Raw genomic sequence first — 23,841 nt, 5'->3', positions numbered from 1 at the left:
TGACTTCATCTAAGAAAGTCTCATAGGACTCATTTCAATCCAGAAATTTTGTCTCAAAAATGAGATTTGGGCTTACAAAAATGATTCTACATAACACTTTCTTAAGTAGAACTTAGATAAGATTTCTTTTAACATTTCCCCCATTTTAGGAAATGGGAGACTAACGCAATCAGAAAGGGAGTGAGCATTTATGAATAACTGTCCTGCATCGTTTTAACTAATCAAATCTTTTCTCTGTTTTTTCTTAATTCCTACAACAAACAAAATTCTTAATTTGCATTAAGATATAACCTTAAATTTGAAAAAATAATAGAAATTAAAGAACTTCTATTATGAAAGCAGGAAAAACATTTATAGAAAACTCTCCCTTTTTATTGTGCTGATTTCATGTTGTGGGTTCATGTTTACTCTAGTTGAAGAAAGACTTAAGTCAGCAATTCAGAGACAGTGAATGTAGGTGATTTACAGAAGCATTTTCACTTTATTGCTCAGGGAAAAGGAACAAACTTCAATCCAAAACTGTGAGTTTGAAACATGCCTGAACGATCTGAAACCCTGTTATTATCTTTCAATATAGGAATCAAGTTTTCCAGTTTTTATACAGATTGATAATTTTGTCAAGTCATTAAACTTTTTCTTCTAAGTAACAGAAGAAAACCAAAAACAAATGCTAAAATACACACTAGCTGATTCTCTTTCAAACCTTCTCATTTGGCAGAATTAGTTAAGATCAGTCTTTACATTATTTTCACTCACACATTCACATCAACCTCCTTTACTTTTGTGACTTCACCGCCAGTGTTTCACAGAGATCTCAAATAGTATAAACATTTATGATTACTTGAAACTTTAATGGAGACTATTTTGATTTAAAAACTAAAAACATCTAGAAATATTCTTATTTGTGTCATTTTCCCCTTGTGATTATAGATGAGTAAGGTGTGGGAGTGTGCTTTTTAGAAAAAAGCTTGTGTTCCTTTCTTAGGGGTGGAACCAGTTTTGCGTGGATTTCAGGGAATGCCAACAACTTACTTTAGGGGCCCAACCAACACAATGTTTCTTCTTGGTTCTCCTGAGCAGGCAGTCATCACATACACTCCCTGTTCCCCCATTTAGGCCTATTGGAAAAAGCCCACTTACAAAGTAGCTATGACAAGGCAAATGGGGTGCAACTTCAAATACTAGCCCTAACAGAGTCTTTGACTCCAACTGCCCCAAATCTCATGGTACTTGAAAATCTGTAATGTGGTGAATAGGAGCTTTTCTCTCAACTACTTTGGATAGCGTATTTTAATAGCCTCCTGAACTTGAAAAGAGGGTCTGTGATTCTATAGTATGATTGACTTGACTCATCTTATTGGTTCAATCTTTAATCTCCAGAATAATGGCTCACTGCCTAGGAGTTGGTTGAGTGACAATATAGTTGCTGATATTAGAGAGCAGCATGATTGAAACAATCAAACATGGCTTTAGAAAAGGGCTGAATCCCAGAACATGTGAAAATGTGTGCAAAGATTGATATAGTGGTACCATCTGATTACTTTGACTGATTTAATAATGAATTTGGATTGGCTGTGTTTTATGATAAACCATTATGATTAGCCGTTATTATGGCATGAAAAAAAGTAAATGGGAAATAATTGTAAATAATGACGATGGACATGATTTAAGCCTTTGTTACTTTGGATATGAAAGAAGACAGAAGGCTAATTGCCTAATTTAGTTTTGGTGTATTATAAATCTCTCAGGTTAATTAAAAGAGTGTATAAAGAAGTACTTAAGGACTCAAGCTTTGTGGAATTTAGCTTGTTTTTTTTTAAAGTAAGAGTGATATGCCTTAAAGATCTTGGTATGTAATATTGATTTTACAAAAATTAGGTAACATAATGTGATGGCTTTACGAGGAAAAAAACTCTGCCCTTATTTCTTCTTAGTCTTAAAATGATAAATAAACATGGATGGCAACTGTCCTATAAATGAGGCATCTTCTCTGAAAACATTTGTGCAATAATAGTCCCTAGTAGTACTTCAAAAAGCAGCACATAAGTTAATTAGCTCCAAGCTTTTCTTTGCCATTTTCGGTTTTAGTTACATATTGCAAATGTCACAAAAGTGTAATTTGTTAAAATGAAACAATAAAACCCTCTCTTTTTCACTCAGATACTAAAAGGAAGTGTTTCTAATACAGGCTTCAAACATTTGTATTCATGCTTTGCAAAGCATTAGTTTATGGGCTGCTGGAGTCATTCCAAAAAAGCACAATGAAGTGTATACACTAAAGGTAAACAAAAAATTTAAATATGGCACAGAGAGGCAACATTCTATCCAAGTCTTATATCACTGCTGATGGTCAAACAGAATCAAAAGACAAGACCAATTAGAAGCTTGCTATTCCACTGTAATTCCTTTTTATATTTTCCTGGAAAATCATTAGCAATGGAAAAATATTGTAAAAATTTTATCTAGCAGTTAATATAGTCCAGCTCTTGTGTTTCTTCTACCCAGACAAAAGCATCTAAATGATTCTTATCTCTTAGGAATTCAATAAGTAATTATTGTGATTAATTAGATTTTTCAATATTATTTTTAAATGGTAGGATCTCATATTAAAGAATGATATTTTGAATTAATGAAATGCTAGAGCTGCCAGAGTGAAAGCTAAGTAACTTGACAGAGATCTGCTGACACTGGGAGAATGCAGCTCTTGACAGCAATCTCCCCAGTCCTTGAAATGACCTCAGAAATGTTGTCATTCGAAGAGAGTTCACCTTTCAGTTTCTTACTTGAATAAATATTTGGTCTGAGAACTGAGGCAATAACCAGCTTTGACACAACATGTCTGATACATGTGTGACACTATGCAGGGCTACTTATAAGAAAAAATGGTGGCGAAATTAGGAAACACACTATATCAAGTGCTCATATCAAGGTACATTAGTAAATGATTATATTTTATCATGGTTGAAATTTAAGAACAATCCCTGTCCCATCCTCATGCTCACCCCTTAAATGAAAAATAAAACCACTCATAATTATTTTTACTTCAGTGGTCTGTTTCAAGTTTTCCCCCATAAGTCAGTGGGGAGGAGTTTGGGGAAATGAGGATTTTATGAAAACTTGTTTTGGGCAGGCTGCTGTCCAGTTATCAAAACATTGCAGAATAAAGTTATTTCATGAAAATATGACAACTTCAAGCCTACTTCTGTACCCTACTTGATTGTGCAGATAGTATGTTTTTATTGTCAAACCTTTTATGGAAAGGATGTAGTGTTTTCTCATTTAGAAAATAGCATTTTTATTTCTGAAAAGCATCTTTCCTGTCTTGTGATAACTACATTATAATTTTGAATAGTTCAGCTAATATTAAACAATGAGGGTAATACCGTATTGGAGAATGTAACCTTTCTAGAAGGACAAAGAACTCTAACACATACCTTTTGTCCTTTTCTATGCTTTATATAGAAAAATGTACCCATCTGCTCATAGGCATGTTCAGGATTGTCTAGAAGGAGTTCATCCAATGGCCAGGGGTTGATCTAAACAACCTCTAAGGTTTCTTTTAAGCCTAAGATTGGAGTCTAAATTCATAAAATCAAAATTTAGCTATTTAATAATAGCATGGAAAAGTGAAAAAAATATAGATGTTAAAATTTAGTATCATTTATTACTATAACTGTGTAAGAAAAAGTCCCCAAAGCTTAAAGCTATTCCTAGGGGCAAGAGCTGGAAAAAAAAAAATCCACTAACATTTTATTATTTGAGGCTGCACTTGCATGGTGGGGTGTCATGGTTCCCCCACACCCCCAGTGAATATATATTGCCTTTAAAATGAAAAATAGTGTTTTAGTTCAATAGCAAAGGTCACATAACTTACAACAGAAGTTTGACTTGGGTTGAGAAACAAGAACTCAACTATTATTATCACTCAAACGGAACATTTTACCATTCATATTCAGTGGCATTTTAAAGACTTACTGGCATTTCTTTATCAGACTGACACACCTTTGTTGTTCAGAAGGGGTTGCTTTATTTGTAGAGTTCTCATTTGGGGAAAGAAAAGATATCTGTTTGCAAGATATTTCTTTGCATAGCTTTGGGTTAATTTTTTAGAAAAAGAATACAAACATAAGCACGGTTTAGCCAGTTCTTCAGTCTCAGTCTACAAGTTAATTCACTGTTTGATACTTATCCCTACATTTTGTTCCAGTTTGTGCTATGTAATTTTCAGATAGCAGAGGTTATGCTGAAATTTAGCTATATTTTGTAGGGAAGGTCTTTCCTGAAGTGCCAAGTTATGTGAGCTGTTCATGCAGAAATCTGGCTGAGGGTCATAAGGAGTAGGAATATTTCAGTCCTTTAGGGGAAGAACAGAAATGGTCCTTATCTATGAGCCCTTCAAACACCAGCCTCTTAGAGAGGGTGCAAATAAGAAGTTAGTCATGACTCAATCTAATGGAATGTTCAAAGGCTCCATCTGACTGACTTCTGTAGCCTTTAACTCAGTCTTCACCTTTTTTTTTTTAAATAAAAACTATCCCATTCTTTATCTTTTCCCCATGTGTAGTATCATACGTATTTATATTGTCTGACCCCAAAATGCAGGACACGTGCGCTAACAAATGATTGACAAGAGGCCAGAGTATTTAACATTTGGATTGTCTTTTAAAATTAAGTCTTGGAATAACCGTAGTCATAAATTAAAACTCATGGATCTGTAATGAAGAATAAAGGTCAGACAAGCTCCAATTCTGGGGAGATGATAGAAAAACACAGGCTCGCAGCAAGCTCTCAGCTTACCCTGTGCTTAATAAAATCCATACTTGCCGAATCATCCATGTGCCTGAGTGGGTGCTCCAACACGATCAGGGATCACTGGGGATTTGGTACTTTGGTCAAACATGTGTAGTTGGTCTCTTATTTTAGTACCGATGAAATCGGGTTTAAAAAATTAGGAGAAATTTTGAATAGAAATGTACAAAAGGGTGCCGTACAATTTTCGATGTGTCCTCTACATGGATCAAGGAAATTCAGAATTCTATCCAGTTTGTCCTACTGATAGATGGGGGTGTCAAAATATGCATGTATGTGAGCCTTAAATTTCCTTTTTTGTTTGTTTTTGTTTTTTAAAGCACCACATGCTCTCTGTTTTCCTGTGTTGCCTCTAAGTGATAAGTTGATGAGGGTTGGAGGAAGCAGGTGGGTTTGGGCATTACTGCCGAGAGCTGTCTACAAGTGACCGCTCTGCCTGGAGGATTTTGCTCTCAATTCCTTCTTCCAACCTTTTCTTCTATCAAAGAAGATGTTGATGACAGGTGTTATTCACCCACCCACCTCTGACGCCAGGCTAAGCCACCATCAGCCTCTGTCACATATGCAGCCTCCTATCTCACTGTCAGGAAAGGCCAGAACTTCTGATCGCAGCCTGGCAGGAGGAGGTGGCACACCCAGTAATAATGAGAGCGCCTACTTAACTGAATATCTCTAAGAGCAGTTCGATATGCCAAGTTCTTTTTCTATCCTATTTTATTTCAATCTTTAGAAGCCCTTTGAGACACATGTAATATGTACTCTCCATGTATTTTACCAAGAATAAAATGAACACGGGCTTAGGCCCCCAAGTGGAAAACGTGAGGGACAAATTCAGGAGTTGATGATCCTGAAAATGGAAACCTTGCTGAAGCATAAATTATATATTTTCAGTTCATTTTCATTAGGCATAATCAGTTTAGTAGTGATACTTGTTTAAAAGGGAATACTCAAATTATGTCCATCTGTCTCTCTAAATGTGGGGAGCATCTAACCAAGCAGAGGTTCCTTTTCTTGATTACACTGCACAGCACAATGGGGGTCAGTTTAATTTCAGTATTTTTTTTTTTTTGGAGATTTTGAAAGTAGACATAGTCAGATAAGCATCAGATTATTAGATTAATTTAGCTTATTAGAGTTGCTTGAAGGGAAAATCCTTTATCTTTTGTAATTCAGCTGCATAGGCAGAATATCATTGTGATTACATAATGCAAAACTCTCTTCCTAGAGTAAACTTAATTATAAAATGCCTGAACTGATAATTAAAGAAGGATGTAACCTAAGAGCTGGGTGAAGACCTTGAGGAATTGAAGGTCACAATAACTATTAGATTAGAGACACCTGTTTCAAATGGTCGACCCTATTTTTGTTTTGCTTTGTTTTAACATCTTAAATTTCTTGGGTTACCTCATGGTCACTTGGCAGACGTCCATCATGAAAAATCAAAAAATAAGCAGACTGTACATAGATATAGCCTCTTTTTCCCTAATGAGAATGTATTTGTCTTTTAACAAGAAATTTACCTAAGAATACTTCTCTTCATAATGTGAACATCATTTAACTCCAAAATTCATACCTGTGGTTCTGATTCTAAGTTGATTTTGAAAGGATGAGCCTTTCCATCTTCAGTTACCTGTGGAGACCATAAGCGAGCTTCCCCCCTGTAAATAAAAATAAAATTCGTAAACCCAAATTCTAACGGGACTTCTAGTTTTAATACACTTTAATTTCCTGCATTTGTGAACTCCCAAAACCCAGCCATGCTGGCTCTCTGATGTTGAACTTTCAGCCTCCATAACTGTGAGAAATAAATGTTTGTTGCTTAAGCCAGCCAGTCTATGGTACTCGATTGTAGCAACTTGAACTAAGGCAAGGACACTGTAGTGTTTCTGGAGAAAGCGGGTCTGCCGTGCAGGCGGGAAGCACACGGGAGAGGGAGATCCTGGCGACCTGCCCTGCAGATGACCACAGGACAACCCCCTGGATCTCCTCAACTTCCCTCCTGTCCTATGTAGGGCACCACAGGAGGCAGTGAATGATGTGCCAGGTGGATTTGCTGCTGGCATCAAGGAAACGGGCTCTGTCCAACTCTTCTCATGTATCTACTTGGGGTCGTGTGGCTCCTACAGAACTATGTCCTTGGCAGGAACACAGGTGATGCAGAGACAGGGACAGAGTCAGTTTCACCCCATGAAATGGCAGACTGGCTGATGGATTGTGTCCTCCGGACCACAAAAGGAAAAACTGTGGATACAACAGCAGCAGGATAAACACACATGCTAATCATGGCAACAAATCATTCTTTTCACAATTCAGTTCCAGATCTCAGGGCTGATGGCAAAAGATCACGTTTGATTTCCTAATATTGTTTTTGATCAGAAATGTCTCCTTGTCTAAAACCCCTTCTGTGCCCATGTCCTCTCATATCTTGTGAGATTCTTCCGGGATGAATTCAGTACAAAACGGAAAACAGCATACAGGACATTAGCAACCAGATTTTAATAGGATCACACTTTGGCAAGCAGAAGATTCTTTTTTGGAAATTCCATTCCATTCTCTACCATGTTTAGAACAGCAGTGTAGCTAGACATGCTGTTCGGTGTTTATGTGGCCAGTACTATTTTCTCGGTCGACCAACTGGGTTAGTGGAGGAAAAAAATTCTTTTAGCCTCTTTCATTATTCTGACATTCCAGAGAATTCTTTTTAGAAATCCTTTGTTGACAGCTACCAGATTGACTTCAGTGAAGGACAGACCAAAGTGGCCAACATATAAAAAAGCCAGTTAAAATTCTGGGTCCTGCAATATTCTTCCTCACTGGGAGGGTGAAGTCATTTATCATTCTGGTTCAGGTTCTCCTGCAAAACAGATCAAATTTTACCACCATTAATTAAAGATCACCTGTCAATTTTGAGACAGAGCTGGTGTCCTGCTGCCTTAATCCTGTCCTGTGCATCAGCATGAGTCATGGACTCTGTCCCGAAGCCATCAATAGCCAGGATGACATCTCCAGGACACAGGTTGGCAGCTGCCGCCTTGCTTCCTGGGGTGATCTGGAAGAAATCATCGCATAGCTAAAAATCAACACCCTGCGGCATCTTGAGTTTTGTGCCTGACATTTGTACTTCACCTTGGTAACATTCTAAATGCTTCACTGGGCAGGAAATACTGTGCTCAGTTGCTCAGCCCTGTCCGACTCTTTGTGACCCCATGGATTGCAGCCTGCCAGGCTCCTCTATCCATGGGATTTCCCAGGCAAGAATACTGGAGTAGGTTGCCATTTTGTCCTCCAGGGGATCTTCCAGACTCAGGAATCAAACCTGAGTCTTCTGCAGCTCCTGCATTGGCAGATGGATTCTTTACCACTCAGCCACATGGGAAGTCCCCTGCAGAAAATATTTTATCTAGCTTAACTCTTAATTGGCCAATTGTATTCTATTTTCCTGTTACGTGAGATAATTCTATTTCTTACTAACCACATTTTCTCCATTGTGACATTTCTAATTCTCTGTGAAAACATCTTCCATGACTCCCTGTTTGAATCATATTTTTGCTTTAAATAAAAATTTGTTTTCTTAGAGTCTTTGGTCACCCCAAACTCTCTATTTGGGAATAGAACTTTACTAATATATTTGGGGTGCTTTTATATTTGAATTGAAACAGCTTTAGCATCCCTATAATGCACTTGGGTGAGATATAGAAAGCTGGAAAGAGAATCACTCTTATATTAACAAGAAGCCAGATAATATGCAAAATTATAACTTTTCACGGACTCTTCAGAGAACTGAAGTTGCCAGGCAACCAACTAGCTTGGAATCTAAGGAAAGATGGGAGTCTCCAAGGAAAGACAATATGTAAGCATGGGCTCACTTGTACCAGAGCATGAAGGAAGATGGGGCCAAGTGTACGAGCTGTTGAGAAGAATTTAGCTAAAATTGTGAACAAATTGCTAAAGGCCAAGTATGAGTTAAACAGTGACTGTCTAGAACCCCTGGGGACTACAGACACAAGAGAACTTTGTATCCACTTACAGTCTCTTCTCCATAAACGAAGACTAGATGGAATAAGTAGAAAACAACTAACAAGATGGCAGCTTTCAATTAAACTGCACCACTGATTACGCTGCCATAGCTATTCTTCTGAGGAGCAAGTATAATGATTCTTTTGATCGCTATACCCACTCCCAGCTTTTCTGGGTAAACCCAATTGGTGACTAATAGTCCTCACTCGGTGTCACCCTGCCTAATTCTCTAGTGTGATCTCATGAGGTCCTGCTCCTCTTCATCCACTGCCCTACAGCCAGTCAGATTTCCTTTGAGCTCCTCAGATAGGCCAAGCTTGCCCCCTCTTCTGGGCTCTCACGCACTGTTCCTTCTGCCTGAAATGCTCCACATGCTTGTCACCCTGTTGCTCCTTCTCATCCTTTTGGTTTACACTTAAACGTCATGAAGAGACCTCCCCAGACCTCTGATGTAGCGTCTCCAGCACCTCCCCACTGTTCTCCAGTGTGACGCCCCGTTCTTTCCCTTTATGAAGACAACTTATACTGGCATGTTTGTTTATTTACTTGTGTATTGTGTCTTCCAAACCTCAACTTCTTGAGGATATCTACAATCCTATGTATATTCCTAATGCTTCCCAGTGTATACTCAGTGTACCCAGTGCTCTGAACTGATGAATAATTACTTAAAAGATGAATGAAATGGCCATTTAATCAGAGCTTGTGAAACCAAAAAGAACTAGTCCTCACCCACCCAAAGATGATGGCTATTAATGTCAATCTGTCACTGCTCCTTTTGCAACTTCCCACTGGTTAGAGCAGGATAATATGTGCAAAGAAAGAAAGGAAAGATAGCGCCAAGTCATATCCGACTCTTGCGACCTTGTGGACTGTAGCCTGCCAGGGTGTTCTGTCCACGGGATTCTCCAGGCAATAATACTGGAGTGGGTTGCCATTTCCTTCTCCAGGGGATCTTCCCTACCCAGGAATCAAACCCAGGTCTCTAGCATTGCAGGAGGATTCTTTACCAGCTGAGCTACAAGGGAAGCCCTGTATAAATGAATAATTCATATAAATTTATATTCATAAAAAGAAAATAACAAATTTTCATGTGTCCCAGATCTTCAGTCTCATCAATAAAATGTTTATTGTACTCAGTTCATGTCTCTGATCATCTCACTGTAGCAATCATGATTACTTTCCAGTAGGGACAGATAATGGGGCGCTGGGTGAAGACAACTGGAGATTATTACACCTCAGCTTTTGGGAAGCATGCCATTTTTCCACTTAGAAATTCTCCCAGACTCACAACTGTTAGAAGAATAAGAGTTTCCATCCCCAGTGTGGCTTGTAGAGATAAAAATAACCTCAAACTTTTAATTTTCTCTAGCTATAGTTCATCAAAATCAGTACAGTCTATTTTTAAACTTCTAAGACCAGAATGCTTTTCTTTGAGTTAAAACATGAGGAAGCATGGCTCAATGTGTTTGCTTTTAAAGACTCACCTAGCTTTTCTAATATACTTAAATTTGGTTTATTATAATATTCAATATTGGTTTAGAAAAGCCTAACATTATTTCTTAGCTCTGGTTCCAGTGATTGTAAACATCTAAGGGTAGGGTCGGTATGTATCTGTCTATATAAATTTTAAACAGAGACATCTGGTTTGCTGAACTTAGATACTGAATATGACTAAACGTGGGCTTCCCCAGTGGCTCAGTAAAGAATCAGCCTGCAATGCAGGAGTTGCAGGAGATGAAGGTTCTATCCCTGGCTAGTGATGATCCCTGGAGGAAAGTGAAGAGGAAAGTGAAAATGAACGTGAAGTCGCTCAGTTGTGTCCAACTCTTTGTGACCCCGTGGACTGTAGCCCACCAGGCTCCTTCATCCATGGGATTCTCCAGTTAAGAATACTGGAGTGGGTTGCCATTTCCTTCTCCAGGGGATCTTCCCAACCCATGGATCGAACCTGGGTCTCCCACATTGCAGGCAGACGCTTTAACTTGTGAGCCACCAGGGAAGCCCCTGGAGGAGGGCATAGCAACTTACTCCAGTATTCCTGCCTGGGGAATCCCATGGACAGAGGAGGCTGGTGGGCTACAGTCCATGGGGTCGCACAGAGTTGGATATGACCGAAGTGACTTAGTATGCACGCATTAGTAAATGTAATTAGCAATGTTAATATGGAAGTTAATAACTGTCTTATACTTACCCAAAATATTACATTTACAAAACTCTTTCTAATAACTCTATCATTACAACTCTAAGACAGGTTGGACAAAGGAGGCTGCTTTTTTTCCATCAGAGGAGGTAAAGTGACTAAGGAACCTATGGCTTCTCACTAAGGTGGGAGCTGTGTCACCAGTGGTTCCAGTGATGCTGGAACCAAAGTCTGACTTTGCATTCAACCTGGACATTGATTTCCTGGGACCTCCAAGGTGAGAGTTGATAAGAAAGAAAAAAGTATGTCGAGAGATGGATGAGAGAGAAGGAAGAAACAAGATCTTCCCTTCTTCCTAGGTCTCAAGTTCAGCGAGGCTAGTGATCAGCAAATGGCCACTAAATTTGCCTGGTTTTAGGAAGTTAAACGATCTGTTTAATCACAAGAATTTATTATTTCCCAGCATTACTTTATATTGTTACTTTGCATTTCATTTATATTACTGCTCACAGTTTAACATTTTCCCAAATTAGGAGAAGAGAGAGGTAAAATGAGGCAAAGAGGTTTTCAGTGGATTATTATTCAGTTTCATTAGTGTCTCAAAAGTCAAAAGCATTCGAGAGATCATTGGAAACAGTACTGCCACCAGTCACTGAACACATGGTTTCAAACTTGTCTGATCAGAAGAATCACTGGGTGGGGGGGAGGGGAGGGGAGGGGAAGGGATGTTTGCTCAACATAGATTCCAGTCCAATCCAGAAGCCTAGAATCGTGAAGCAGAAGCTCTAGCAGAGGAACTAGGGAATCTGTGCTTTTAACAAGTCCTTCAGATGATTCCTATTTTTCACATCAATATATTACTTGTGTCTGTTTGGAAAAAGAAAAAACACCCTAATTTAAATCACAGGTAAACCATCTATAAGTTCCTGTTAACTGTGGGAGACATGAAGGAAGTCCTTGGCCCTGATGAGATTTTTGTGTTAAGAATAAAAATGACTGAAACAGTTATGGTGCAAGACAAGTGTATACTGAAAGGCTATCCTGTGGGGCGTGGATCTAAATAGTGAGAAATCCCATTGTTCAGTTGTTCTCCACTGCCTACAAATAAACTCCAATGTCTGAAAGCCCTCCACAGCACCTGGCTGCAATCTACATTTCTAGTTCAATCAGAATCTCTGCAAATAGCAACCGGTCATGGATATTTTCAAAAATTATTTGAGCAAGTTTAATGTGCAGCCATGTTTGAGAACCATGTTATACTATTATATATTATATTATATATAATTATGTTATATATTATAACAATGTTATACTGTAGGTATTTGTCTTTTTTAAGATGAGAAAATGAATAATCAAAAAGTATGAGAAATGGGCTTGGGGTCACATATGCAATGAAAATTTGAAATTTCTCATGAGTCTGTCTAACTCTGTAGCTCAAGCTCTTCCACTATCCCACAATGCCACCCTTGCAGGCACTCTCTCTTCTCTGACTCCTCCTATCTCTTTGGTCATACTTTTTTCATGGAATCATGGACAAGTTGTATCATGGTAGTTTGTGTACATGTCTCTTTTGATATATGAACTTCTCAGAGGGGTAGAAACTCATTAAGTTATAACTGTATCCCTCACAGTGCTTTACACAAACCATACATTCTGCACCTGATAGATACTTGTGGAATGTATGAATGTCAGGAACAGATGAACTAGTGCTTGGATGTAGACATGTCTCTGTTAGAACAAAATTAAGTACAGTCACTGCTCTGAATCCATGGGTTCTGCATCCAGGATTCAACCAACCAAGGGTTGAAAATATTTGAAAAAGAATTCCAAAAAGTTCCAAAAAGCAAAACTTGAATTTGCCGCATGCTGGCAACCACTTACATAGTATTTATATCGCATTAGGTATTATAAGTATCCTAGAGATGATTTAAACTATACAGGAGGACGTACCTAGGTTAGGTGCAAATACTATTTTATATAAAAAACTTGATCATCCTGGGGTTTTGGTATCCTTGAGGGGTGATGGGGGTTGGGGGAGAGAGAGGTGGTGTCCTGGAAACAATTCCTCAAGGATACAGAGGGCTACGTGGAAAAAGACCGCATTCAAGTGTAAACATTTCTTTCTAAAAGTTCAAATTTCAAATATAGTTTATATTAAAGTACTATTCCATGTTAAAGCCTAACATTTTCTATGTTGGTACCCAGGTCCATATACAGCATTCTCAGTCACAGTGATCTCAATCCTGGGTGTGCTCGGTGTACAAAGGAGGGAAGAGGAAGTGAGTGGGAAGGGACATACTGGCAGGAGATGTATACAGTCATTTTACATCATGTACACAAAAGAAGCCTGTGCTTTATTCCAAACTGGACCATTTGTGAAAACAAACTGTAACTTGGCTGTGATAATAGATCCACCTTCTGGGTGGTCCAAACATTTAAGACAGAGAGAGATTCCTTAGAAACTTTTGCCAGAAAAAGAAAAGCTGCTCACTTAGAGATGTGAACCTTAAACTTCTGTGAAATACCTAGGGCAGCTGTATACAGTGTTTGCAGTAACAATGTCCTCCCCCACGCTAAACATCCGCAACTTAAATTCACATCGCACCAAATAAAGAGCACTCTTGCCTAGAAACTGCTTTCCTACAAATCGGATCACAACCAATTGCTCAAAATTTTTTTTGACATTGTCTGGTATCTGATTTATCATCTGAGCCATCAAGAAAGCCCCAATTTATCTTACTTCTCATGTTTTTTTTTTTATGATACAGAGTTTTTCGTGGCTGACTAATTGGATGGTAAACAATTATTGGGTGGGGACCCTTTGTCCTAATTTTGTGAATTGTAATTTCAACTGATGGAGAGAGTCACTTTGTAAACCCTGCCCCCCAGCAGCGAGTGGAGCCGAGGACTACTGTCTAAGCAACATTGCTATCATCTGCTTCTGTAGAGTGTGAGGAAGGGAAGGGAGGGCATTGCTTGTAGAATAAAAATTGATTGAATTCCTTTGAGGATCATATCTCATTCATGGAACTTATTCTGGTGTCAAGTACAGGAACTGGTTTTTAATTCTTTGCATGCTTAAGAACTTACATAAAACAAATCAATGAACAATAAAAGTTTTCCTTTTTATTTATTGTGGGATATTTCTGACAACACAACTTGCACCTACTAGGAAAATATAGTTACGTCAAAAGTGAACAATTTAATGACTCATATTGTGTCTATTTTTATTCTGTAACATATATGAGGTACTAGACACTGTGCTTGGCACTGAATAGCCCCCCAAACTTGCTGGTTGTCGCCCTGAGGGAGGGCATGCAATTTGCGGGATACAGATGTATTCAAACAACTGTGGTACAAGGAGTAATGTAAAAGATGTAGGTCAAGAGCTACAGTAATTAAGTGGATGAAATGATGGCTACCAGAATCAGGCTGGAGGAGTGGTATTTGAATGCATTTCCAGAGGCACAGAGGACGATGGAATGGGTGGAGAAGAGAATTCTGGAGAAAAATGATAGCAAGAGCAAAGCCATGTTAGAGAAATCATAAGCAGTCCAGAGTATGGGCCCCACTACATATTTATGGAGTGAGAGGAAGAAAGGAGATAGAAGAGAGGGAGGAATGAAGTTGGAAACTTGAGTTGGGAGAGAAGGTAAAAGCCATGAATGTCATGCTAAAAACCACACATTTTATTCTCTATAAACTGGGGATGCCACTGAGGGACTTTTAAACATGGGGAAGATAGGATCAACCAGCAACCATCTCAGAGCTATGCATGGTGAATCGAGAAGGGAGACAACAGCCAGGTGTCAACTTATGAAATCTTGACTGGGGAGAGTGAAAGGAAAAGAGGAAAGTGGTAGATCTGAAAGAAGTAGCATCAACAGGACCTGGTGATGAGTTGGATGGCACAAAATACCTCTTTGGAAATATCTGTACAATAAGCAGAATCTTTCATGTGTTTGGTCTCCAGGATGCAGGCTTTGGAAGCAAGTCAACCTGCATCAAAGTCCATCCCACCACTTGTGGTCATCGGCTGGTTATAAATTTCTTGAAGCCTCACTCCCTTCATCTGCAGAAAGGGATATTACTACTACTACTACTCTGATAGGATTATTGTGAGATTGAAGTGAGTTAGTGGGTATGAAAGGCTTAGAAGACTGCATGGCAGGCAAAAGTATACTAATGCACACACAACCTCATCCACTACCTTTTAACAGAGTATAAAAATTATGAAATTAATACAATTATTCTGCCACCTAATTATAATACTGAAAGTATGTTCATATCTTTTAGTCTTTTTCCCAAATGATTTTTAGTATTCTAATAATTTCAGTGGAAGTACTCTCAGTTAGGTGTTCATTAAGGCAAAAAAGTTCAAGTGACTGTGTTTTCATTTATTGAACAAGAGTCTACAATGTGAATGGCTTTGGGTACACTTGGATAATAAAGTGTACACCTATTAGAATAATAAAGGGTATACCAATTAGGATAAATTTATAAAGTTATCTCAAAAGTGAATGATTTAATCATTCATATTGTGTCTACTTTTATTCTGTAACATAAGAGGTACTAGACACTGTGCTTGGCACTGAGTAGACCCCCAAATTGCCAGTTGTTGCCCTAAGTGGGGGGAACATGCAATCTGGGATACGGATGTATTCAAACAACTGTGGTACAAGGTATGATGTAAGAAGAGGTTGTAGGTCAAGAACTACAGTAATTAAGTGGATGAAATGAATTAAGTGGATGAAAACAAAGCAGTGTATTGGTACCTGCTATCCTTGAGTTAAATTAATTGAAGAGAAAATCTGTAGTCAAATGAAATAATCATATGTGTTCGTATGCACTGTTATTGAACCAAGTGTTACTGTGAGTGACACAAATTAATTATGAGTTAAAAATTCAAACAGAATTGGCTTCCCAAATAATAGTTGTCATTATATCAAATACATTTACTGATAGCTCCTGCAGTCAAGTGCAAAATGTTAAGTTCTGCTTTGAAATAAATATTGTTAAAGTCAACAACTCAACATTTCAAGCATAAGATTAATCATATTGATATGTTCCACAGTAACAGCAAGATACTTCTTTTATAAATCACTGAAAGGATTTTTGTGACAAAATTATTTCCCTAAGATTTACTATAAATATGATTTGTTAGGATTTATAATATAAATAGGATTTGTTAGGATTCAAAAGCTTATTTCATTTAATATAAACAATGAAAACTATACTTCAGAAACTTTAAAAATATTTCTCTGTAGAGATAATGGAAACTGTTTCCTTTGGTAAATCCATAAAAGGCATTGCTTGGCCCAGATCATTGAACCATTTTCTGCCTAATTTACTTAGGAACATTTTGGGGGTATGTTAAGTTCTTATGTCTCATATGAAAACACATGTCAGATGTGTTTATGTTTTCAAAAAATGTAAAACAAAGCTTGAAATGTTCCATGCATCCGTATGTTTTGAGATATTTTTAAAAGCCATTGGTTCTTAAAACCCATAAGTAGAACAGAATTTAAAATTCTTTGTTCAAAGTCTATGTGAGTATGTCAGATTATAAAGTATACATTTATAAAATATAGTATGAACAGTAAGGAAGAAAATAAAGCATAGTAAAGATCTAAACATGCTGTAAGTTTATGTTTTAAAATTAGTTTTAATATATATATTTATATGTGATAACTGAAGTAACAATTTTCTGTTAAGATGATGTTAGAAAAAAATCAACTAGACCAACTAGAAATTTACTGACAGGACAGATCCTGAATTTTTCACTTTCTTTTTTCTCAGTTGGACAATACTTTAGAAAATAGTAAGTTTAAGGAAAGCTTGACTTTGATAATCAGGTATTATCTTCAGAGTTACTAGTCTGAATGATGGCTCTCCATCAGGTGAAGGAAGCTATCTGACATGTTTTCTTTGTAGTTTGAGTTATAGGTGATGATTTCTAAGCCAAGTCTCAGCTTTGGAAAGTATTTACTCAAAATGCCTGGAAACCTAGTAATACAAATAAGTAACTTTTTCCCTGTCTGGGCTGATATGATAGATTCCAACTTGGCCAGCCCAGGTGGTGCCCTGAGAACAGCGCCCTGAAGTTTTCATCCAGACAAGGAAAGCGTTCAGACGCGCGTCTCTCTCCAGCAAACCACCACTACCATCTCCGCTTTTCTGATCCCCACCTCGTTCGTTACTGAAAGGAAACCTGGCATCGAGGGAGAGAAGGTAGCCCACCTCGCAGGGAAACCACGCAGCCAGTTCACCCCTCCTCGGAAAACTGCGGGAGGCCAAGAGGCTGCAGACAGAGACCACTAGGACGGACGGACTTAATTCTCTAAGTCGCTCCGCATCCTCCGAACTTTGTTAGCCGAGATGCTGCCGTCCCTCGACCTGTGAACCCGAAGCCAGGACCCACCCAGCGCACCCCAGTGGCTCACTGGCCGCTCTCCTCTCCCGAGGGGGCCCGCGGCACGCCAGAGTCCCCGACTTGCAGCCGAAGGATGGAAAACACCTACCCTGGTGATGACCAAAGGCTGGTTGAAGTCTATGCCCCCCGAGAGTCTGAAGCCCCAGGGCGCCGGCCCGGGCAGGACCACGTTTTGGGGCATGGTGCCTCCTGGCACAGCCTTGCTCGGGCGGGGCCGCAGCGAGTGTCCCCGAGCGGCACGGCCCACTCCGCTCCCGGGGCAGTGTCCTCGCTGGACCGCGACCCGGGAGCTTTATCCCCGCTCCCGTGTGACGTCACTGACCTCCCCTCCTCCCCGCCCCCTCCCACCAAGGAGAGCTCCAACTTTGGAAGAAAGAGACTTGCCAGACCCGCGGGAGTTTACAGACGCGCACCGGCCAGGGCGCAGCCTCCCAGACTTCTTGGGCTTAAGGCTGGAGGAGGCTTCGGGTTACAACTCCCATCCCTCTCCTAAAGTAACACCTGTCCTGCTGTTTATCTTCTGCTTGGAGAGCCACAGGGCGCTTCATTAGAATTAAAAGCAGTTAAACCACAGCCTCTATACTTCAAGTTAAAAGAAGACGAGCCTCATCAATGCAATTGGTTATTGAGCAATTTTGAGTTCTCTAATGGTTGCTTACTAGTGTGTGACCCTGGCTAAGGTACTTTAATTTCTTAAGCCTCAGTTTCCTCTGCAGGGAATTATGGTCCTTCTCTGGTAGGGTTGCTGTGAGAATTAAATGAGCTATTTCTGCACAGTGCTTCGCACCGCATGTGGGTGTGTGCCTGCGTGCTAAGTCACTTCAGTCAAGTTTGACTCTTTGCGACCCCATGGACTGTAGCCCACCAGGCTCCTCTGCCCATGGGATTTCCCAGTCAAGAATACAGGAGTGGGATGCCATTTCCTACCCCAGGAGATCTTTTCCACCCAGGGATAGAACCTGCATGTCCTATGTCTCTTGCCTTGGCAGGCAGTTTTTCTTTTTTACCACTAATGCCACCTGGGAAGCCCTTATGTAATCTGTGATAATATAAATATATTAAACTTCTATTTTTTAAAAAAAAATGAAGAAATCTAAAAGTGAAAATATTATGCAAAGGTACCCAATCCAATGGGTCATCTGAAAGTGTATATGAAAAGATAATTCATCAGTATACTCAAAGTGTTAGTGAAAGTGTTACTCTCTCAGTCGTGTCTGACTCTTTGCGACCCCATGGACTGTAGCCTGCGCCAGGCTCCTCTGTCCATGGAATTCTCCAGGCAAGAATACTGAGTGGGTTGCCATGCCCTCCTCCAAGGAATCTTGCCCAACAGGGGATTGAACCCAGGTCTCCTGCATTGCAGGCAGACTCTCTACTGTCTGAGCCACCAGGCAACCCCGGTATACTCAAAGTATCGTTTAATTTTGATTGGAGTAATTGTACTTCCCTCAAATGCAGTCTCTAAACTTATGTTTTTGACACATGGGTGGTGAGTGTAACAGAAACAGAAACCTAGGAGCTGAGACTGTCCTGTGTGAGCTGTGCAAGAGGACCCCCGAACAGGCTGAGACTGGGTATAGGAGAAAGAGGGGGGTGGGTGTTCAGTGAACATCTTAATTGTCCAGGTGCTGTGGTGATTGCTTTATCCCTGTCATCTTCATCCTCATGGCAAGCCCATAAGATTGCTCTTCTTCTCAATTTTTTTCTGGTAAAGAAGTAATTTCTTAGAAGTAATCGCATAGATCACATAGCTAATAAGTGATACAGTTGTGATCACAAACCCAGGTCTGCCTGACTCCAGGGTGTGTCTGGTGTAGGTCTGAAGACAGGAGAGTCTGAGGAGGGTCCTGCCTAGGCCCTGCGTGGAATCGGGTATTTCTGGTGTTATATTCCAGGATGCTGATTCCCAAGGAGAAGGGGAGGGATGAGGGAGCAGAAGTATGAAATGCTTAAAAAGCCCAAGGATGAGTGTCTTGGACTTCCTGCCCAATACGATAGGGCTGTCTCACTTCAGGTAAGGAGAGCTGCAGTATGCTTTATTAGCAGCGTAGTCTGTTTGTATGTGGTTTTAAGACTCATAGAGAGGACAGACTCAGGAAGCAGAAAGCAAAGTCGAGTAGCCTGGAGATCGTGTCAATCACAAAACCTGGGTTGGAACTACTTTGTCCACTGTGGTGGGTTATCTAAAATCCTAGCAGATAGGTGTTTTCTGGTCCCAAACAGTTCTTTCATCCTTTCTCCCTTCCCTACTTCTCTTTCTGTCTTTAAAGGAAAAGTATGTGTTTAAGTCTGAGACCCCTCAGTCAGTGGTTCTGAATTTTGATGTGCATTAAGAGAGCCTGGGGGGCTTCCCTAGTAGCTCAGATGGTAAAGAATCTGCCTGCAATGCGGGAGGCCTGGGTTCTATCCCTGGGTTGGGAAGATCCCCTGGAGGAGGGCATGGCAACCCACTCCAGTATTCCTGCCTGGAGAATTCCCATGGACAGAGGAGCCTGGCGGGCTACAGTCCAGGGGGTCTCAAAGAGTTGGACATGACTGAACAACTCAGCACAGCACACAGCACAAGACAGCCTGGGTGCTGGTTAGAGAGGCAGACTCCTGGGCTCCACTCTACAGAGATCTGAATTCAGTCGCTGGGGCCAGAATCCACTGTGGGTGGTCTGTGGGCCACACATTAAGAAAAAGTAAATCAGTGCATAGGATTCTAATGTCTTATACTGTGGCTTCATATGTGTGGTTCATCCTTTCGGAAATGTCCTCTTTTCTCTGTCACATCCCACTGTCTTTCCACATTTTCTGGGAAGACTTGATTGGCCACCAATATCTACCCTGAACATTTTCTTGACTTAACTCTTTATTTCTTGTCCATATATCTTGATTTTGAATTTAGCTCTTCTCCAGTATAACCAAGCACCTGCTAATGTGATGGATGCTGGGGTTAACACAGGGACAACGGATGGGTCTGCATTTTGCCATGCACATTATCTTCCAAGGATGATGTTTTATTTTTGTTCTTTACTCTTATTTATTTATTTATTGTTTGGCTGCTTGGCATGTGGGATCTTAGTTCCCTGACCAGGGATCAAGACTTTCCCTGCATTGGAAGCACGGAATCTTAACCACTGGACTGCCAGAGGAGTCCCAAGGATGACGATTTCCTGAGAGCTATTTTGCATTCCCAACCAGACAATAGGTTCCTTCAGGGCAGGTGTCCTCTTTCATTGGAATTTACCAAAACTGCCATCTAGTGCTGGCCTTTGAGGAGGCGGTCGGCAATTACTGATAGGTGTGCCGTGCTGTGCTAAATCGCTTTAGTTGTGTCCGACTCTTTGTGACCCCATGGACTGTAGCCTGCCAGGCTCCTCTGTCCATGTGGTTCTCCAGGCAAGAGTACTGGAGTGAGTTGCTGTGCCCTCCTCCAGGGGATCTTCCATAGGTAGAAGCAGGTTTTGGTCTTGACTGGAATTGTTTGGATTAGGGAAGCTCGTTGTTCCTTCTTGACTGTCCCTTCCACAATGCTGTTGCTGTTGCTGTTAAGTCGCTTCAGTCGTGTCCGACTCTGTGCGACCCCATAGACGGCAGCCCACCAGGCTCCCCCGTCCCTGGGATTCTCCAGGCAAGAATACTGGAGTGGGTTGCCATTTCCTTCTCCAGTGCATGAAAGGGAAAAGTGAAAGTGAAGTCGCTCAGTCGTGTCCGACTCTTAGCGACCCCATGGACTGTAGCCTACCAGGCTCCTCCATCCATGGGATTTTCCAGGCAAGAGTACTGGAGTGGGGTGCCATTGCCTTCTCCGCCCTTCCACAATAGTCCTACCAAAAAGCTCCTTCCCTGACAGCTGCTGTTATGCTCATTGGTCACGGGGTTTCATCTCCCCCAACCCTACCTTGCTGGTGCTGTATTTGCGTGTCTTTGCTGGTATGGCCACACAAACCAACTTATCCAGGGGCCCGGGCAGCCAGCCAGTGCTCCCAAGCCCTTCCCTGCATTGTAATCTGACTTCCTCTTTGGTAAGAGTCCGTGTGATTTTCATGCTTTGGAGGATTTGGGCCCTTGTGAAATCTCTTCTGGAGAATTAACCACACTGAATTCCATGCTTTGTGTCTGCCCTCAGTGCTGGCAGGAGCCTCCATTGTTTCATTCCCACGTCGTCACACTCCTTGGGACCATGCAATGGTTCAGCTCAAGTTCATTCGGTATTCCCCTCTGAAATGTCACTGAGTTTTCCCACTGTTTGTACTGAATTAACTAATAACAATCAAGACTCATCAGTATGCTGGAAATGAGAACTGAGGCACTGTGGGCTGAGCAGCAAATAGGGGCGACTTCTGGGTACCAGCCTCTCATTGCTGGTGGCTGCCATTTGCATGCTAGGGCCTTTGCAAATTGCAGTGTCACAGAGAGAAAGAGAGAGTTAGTCAGAGGATGAGCGTTTTTATCATGTTTTCCCATTGAAGCCACTTATCTGGGGTATTTCCATCCTTGCTAGATTGTCTTCTGGGTGGACTTCAAGCTGAGTGAGGGCAGGTTGCTTCCTGACACTGGCAGCTTGAGGAAGAAGCTTCTTTCTTTGTGGACTACTTACCTGTTTCTAGTTCCGCCAAAGTGAACTTGATCAGAAGAGCTACTATGGTGTGTCAGGCATTGTGCTAAGCATTTAACAGGCTAGTTATTTCTGATTCCTACGACAATCCTGCAGAATAGATATTATCCTAGGAAATAGGGACTGTGAGAAGATAAGGAATCTCCCTAAGATCTTATACCTGATAAGTGGCAGAGTTGGATTCAAACTTAGATCTGTTCCTTTCTGCCACTTCCTGCTTCTTCTATTATTTCATAGGGCTTCCTTTTTTTTTTTTTTTTTTGCTTTTTGGCTGTGCTGGGTTTTCGCTGTGGTGCACAGGCTTTCTCTGTAGTTAGGGAGCCCCTGGCTCTAGACCATGGACTCGGTTGTTGTGGTGCTTGGGCTTAGTTGCCCTGCAGCAGGTGGGATTTTAGTTCCCTGACTAGGGACGAAACCCATGTCCCCTGCATTGGATTCTTAGCCACTCGACCACCGGGGAAGTCCCTTCATGTTATCTCTTAATGCACATTTGCTAAGGTTTATCTACCCCAGAGAGCCTCTAACAACCTCTACAGGCTGTTCAGTGCCATGGTTTGAGGTCTTTTAAGAGAAGGCAACGGCAATCCACTCCAGTACTCTTGCCTGGAGAATCCCATGGACAGAGGAGCCTGGTAGGCTGCAGTCCATGGGGTCTCGAAGAGTCAGACACGACTGAGTGACTTCTCTTTCACTTTTCACTTTCATGCATTGGAGAAGGAAAGGGCAACCCACTCCAGTGTTCTTGCCTGGAGAATACCAGCCCAGTGCGCTGCCGTCTATGGGGTCACACAGAGTCGGACACGACTGAAACGACACAGCAGCAGCAGCAGCAGAAGCCAGAAGCTCGTTTTCCCTGGGGACCTAGGTGGAGTCACAAATCCCAGTGGAAAAGGACTCCTCAGAAAGTTGGAGTTGATCTCGCTCACCCGAACCTGTTCTTGATGTTTCAGGGTCCCTAGAAATTCCTGCCTAAATGGGTCTTGGGAAATCAAAGACCTAATCTTCAGTCAAATGGTATTTTATTTGGTAGGGTTAACTGCCCTCAGATTCTATCTAGATTTCTCTTCACATTTTTAACACGCTCACGAGCCATTAGAAGAGCCAGGGTAATAGTTATAATAGAAATACATTGGAACCCGTGCTTTGGTAACAGAGACCATGTGTTTTGGGGCTTTCTATTTGGAGTCAGTTTATCATCACTATAAAAACATTTCAGATGAGAACAGAGTGAGTGGGAACCCTGGGGAAATGTACAGGGAGCTCTAGACTTGGATGGCTGGATGCCTGGCCTGGATTTAGTCACCCAGAAGGTTTGAAGGGAAGCACTAAGGCTAGCATTTAATCTATCACAGATGCCTTGGCCATCTCCTTGAGCGTTTCCACCTGCTTCACCACTGGGCTGCATGACTGGTGTCTGAACAAATAAAACGTCTGTGTTCTGTACTTGGTACATCAGTTTAGTCCAGAGAGAACTGGGTTCCATACATAGTCATCTCAGTGGCCCCATGTTTTCTTGTCTTAAAAATTTTTAAGACTTTTAAGATGAAAAATGGGGACAATAACTAGTGAGTAATTACCATATATAGTCTGTGTTTATATTATTTGGACAATGTTATTGCTGTTCTAGAATAATGGGCTCAGCCTCCTCTTGTGTAGAGTGGAGGAAAATGAGTACTTCTGTCCCGTTTGTCCATTTTCTGGTCACACGAAGGGAATAAACATTTCAGGTTCCAAGTCCTGGCCAAGCGGTTGTGGTTGGAGGAAAGCCTTCTCACTACAGGAAGGCCATCTGCAAAGAACACACACTTGCTCTTCCTCCAGGATAATGAAACCTCTAAG

The 23,841-nt window shown here is 41.0% G+C and overlaps 1 protein-coding gene across 4 annotated transcripts in view; it reads right to left on the bottom strand.

Annotated features, from left to right (window-relative positions):
• Nucleotides 1-17,667, bottom strand: part of PDLIM3 (PDZ and LIM domain 3) — a 29,942-nt gene extending 12,275 nt beyond the window's left edge. For 3 of the 4 annotated variants that reach the window (XM_081521806.1, XM_081521805.1, XM_081521808.1), the window contains exons 1-3: nucleotides 17,488-17,667; nucleotides 7,707-7,858; nucleotides 6,383-6,467 (exon numbers count right to left, since the gene is read on the bottom strand). In XM_081521806.1, the coding sequence (XP_081377932.1) occupies nucleotides 6,383-6,467; nucleotides 7,707-7,858; nucleotides 17,488-17,580 (330 nt within the window). In that variant the 5' untranslated portion in view covers nucleotides 17,581-17,667. The remainder of the gene's footprint in view (nucleotides 1-6,382; nucleotides 6,468-7,706; nucleotides 7,859-17,487) is intronic. The other variant, XM_081521809.1, reaches the window with a different exon arrangement.
• Nucleotides 17,668-23,841: the final 6,174 nt, after the last annotated feature.

Source organism: Giraffa tippelskirchi, chromosome 8 (assembly GCF_054371585.1).
Source record: "Giraffa tippelskirchi isolate mGirTip1 chromosome 8, T2T-mGirTip1v1.2.pri, whole genome shotgun sequence".
Taxonomy (NCBI): Eukaryota; Metazoa; Chordata; class Mammalia; order Artiodactyla; family Giraffidae; genus Giraffa; species Giraffa tippelskirchi.
Note: the sequence above shows the minus strand (reverse complement) of the source record. Positions and strands in the feature narration are given on the sequence as shown.